This window comes from Cynara cardunculus (genome assembly GCF_001531365.2).
Source record: "Cynara cardunculus var. scolymus isolate 2C chromosome LG 16, CcrdV1, whole genome shotgun sequence".
Lineage (NCBI taxonomy): Eukaryota > Viridiplantae > Streptophyta > Magnoliopsida > Asterales > Asteraceae > Cynara > Cynara cardunculus.
In genome coordinates this window covers 17,719,236-17,721,773 of record NC_037543.1, presented here as the reverse complement: position 1 = coordinate 17,721,773, position 2,538 = coordinate 17,719,236, and the positions used below count along the sequence as shown (strand labels likewise).

Below are 2,538 nucleotides of genomic sequence, written 5' to 3'. Positions count from 1 at the left end.
ACTATCGCACATGTGGACAGCCTACGTGGACGATGAGGTGGCAAAAAAACTTGATATAATGAGTAAATTTAATTTAAAATGTTATCCAATGCTATAACAGGTAAATTTTTTAAAGTACGATACCTTAATAAAAATATTTGAAAAATACATGTTGTAATAAAAAAAATTAATAATAAAATATTATAATAAAAAAATTTATAAAAATAGATTGCTATTTTATACATTTGAATTAAATGAGTTTCATCAAATTATGCTAAAGTGCTAACATGAGTTATTTTTGAACCACCAAGAACTCAGGAAGTACTTTAGCACCTCGATTGGAGATAACTTGTGGCTATATCATGACATTTTAAGGGGCGTTTACCAAACGTTTACTTGGGTAACTGAATTTACCAAGTTATTTTACCTTACCAGATGAATATAGTAAGGATCAAAAACCTTATCCGGTAAGAGCGAGACAAGGGCCACGAGTCTTACCTGATAACTGAGGACAATGACTCTTACCACGGTAAGTGCTTACCGGGTAAATTGTTGTATACGATACCGTTTTGGTGGACTAAAATCTTATCCGGTAAGTAAATGATAGTGTTAAATTTACCGGTAAACGCTTACCCGGTAAGTGTTTGGTAAACGACCCCTAACTCTTTAGCGTATCAACCCGGAAATGGCCTAAGTTTTAAGGAAACAAGATCTTATTACAAAAATACTAATTTTAATGATAAATTTGAAATTATCAAAACTAGCAGATGATTTAAATAAGAAGGCTAAATATTATGTAAATATAAGAAATAAATGTTCGTACGTGAATAATTGGAAAAATACATTTGAAGATATATATATATATATATAAATATATATGAAACGATATATGAATAATCTGTAATGTTAGTTCACATATGCATATTCAAATAGATATTTTCAACGATTCACATATGAATCTTCTCTTTACTTTCATTTATTACTTTCTCACGATATTTAGCCTTCTTATTTGAACCAGAACCGTTCGACAAGCCCCATCATATGAAACCCATTGTAACAAAAGAACCATACCAGGAACTAAGAAGAAGACCAAAAAGCAGAAATGTGCTCTTTGATGGATGGTTTGAAGTAACATCAAGATGCAAACTTTTGATTTCAAGAAACATGATCATCTGCAAAAAAATGACAAATCTTTTGATAACAAAATGAACCCACAATAACAACTCCCTTGGTTTTTAATTTTCTCTACAAACGAAAAAAGAATATGACGTTTTTCTGCACAAGGACCGCTTCTCGGCAAAGAAGATTGTTCTCTATATCTGTAACGAGATTGCACAATGACACCATCGCACGGTGAAATCAAATAAAATTTACGAAGAATATTGTTACAGTATCCAGCATCTGCAACCTGACTTATCTTGAGGTCCCTCGAACCATCGATCCCACGATGGATTCGTCGGCCCATTCGTCCTGCCATATCACAAAACCGATCATATTCAGAACAAGAGCCCAAAAAACACCCTTCGTTCCATGAGAACTTCAACATTTTTGTCCTCCGCTGATGGTGTTTGGTTCAGTTTGGTTTTTGGCCTCACAAACTGTGTGTTAAGTGAGTGCAAATCATCGTTTTGCAGTAAGATCAAGACAAAGCATATTCAAAACCGGGCGGAACCGATAACAAGAAAGACAAAAATACCCTCCGTCCCATGAAACTTGCAACCTTCAAATGCCTCATATCGTGATACTGATCTAGGTCAGTAAGATGTCATGTTCAAGGGTATTTTAGACATTTAAACGATAGGCACATATCTTCGTCAAACTACATGTTTAATGTCAAGTATTGCAATTTTTCACGGGACCCATATTATTAATTTTGCAAGCAAGAATCAACAAGTCTTACATAAGAAGAAGTGGATCCGGCCTTGTCTCCACGTTACTCAGAATTCTATCAGAACACGAAGAAAGAAGTACGTTAGAAAACCATTAGTCACACATCAATGCTGACATTTCACCAAGCAGTTTAGCTGAAAGATAGACATACACTCCCTCGTCACAAAATCAACGTCTTCGATAAAAATGACACAGTTATAAGAATATTTTACGCTTTCTAATTAACTAAATGACAATTTTGCCCTTTATAATAGAGTAATAAATTTCTCCATCTCATAGTCAAGGGTAGAAGCACATTCATACTTACTCCTTGCACGCAGCTGAGGCTGCTTCCATTTTATCGAGCTGCTCCAGCTCCTCCTGCATACGTTACCACAAAACCGAGGGTTCAATAGAAATTCGTATATATACATATTATATATATGTGTGTGTGTGTGTGTGTGTACCAACACAACACTTTAACCACCTCATTTGCTGAAAAATTTCAGGAAAATGGATATTTCTACAAAAGATTACCAGTTTCTTTAATGTTCCTTTCCTTTTTTCTTTGCCCACTTTTTGAATGTTTTTTGTTGGGGGGGGGGGAGGTCATCCTGATATTGATATGAATGAAATTGTTGGAGTCCCTCATTGGCTAGAGTTGGACCATATCTACTCGATATAAGTTGG

The 2,538-nt window shown here is 34.8% G+C and overlaps 1 protein-coding gene across 1 annotated transcript in view; it reads right to left on the bottom strand.

Annotated features, from left to right (window-relative positions):
- Positions 1–1,111: 1,111 nt before the first annotated feature.
- The window catches only part of LOC112529533 (guanine nucleotide-binding protein subunit gamma 2), a 4,590-nt gene continuing 3,163 nt past the window's right edge, over positions 1,112–2,538 (bottom strand). Inside the window, exons 2-4 of the mRNA XM_025140856.1 lie at positions 2,177–2,229; positions 1,880–1,924; positions 1,112–1,449 (exon numbers count right to left, since the gene is read on the bottom strand). Of these exons, the coding sequence (XP_024996624.1) occupies positions 1,365–1,449; positions 1,880–1,924; positions 2,177–2,229 (183 nt within the window). The 3' untranslated portion in view covers positions 1,112–1,364. The remainder of the gene's footprint in view (positions 1,450–1,879; positions 1,925–2,176; positions 2,230–2,538) is intronic.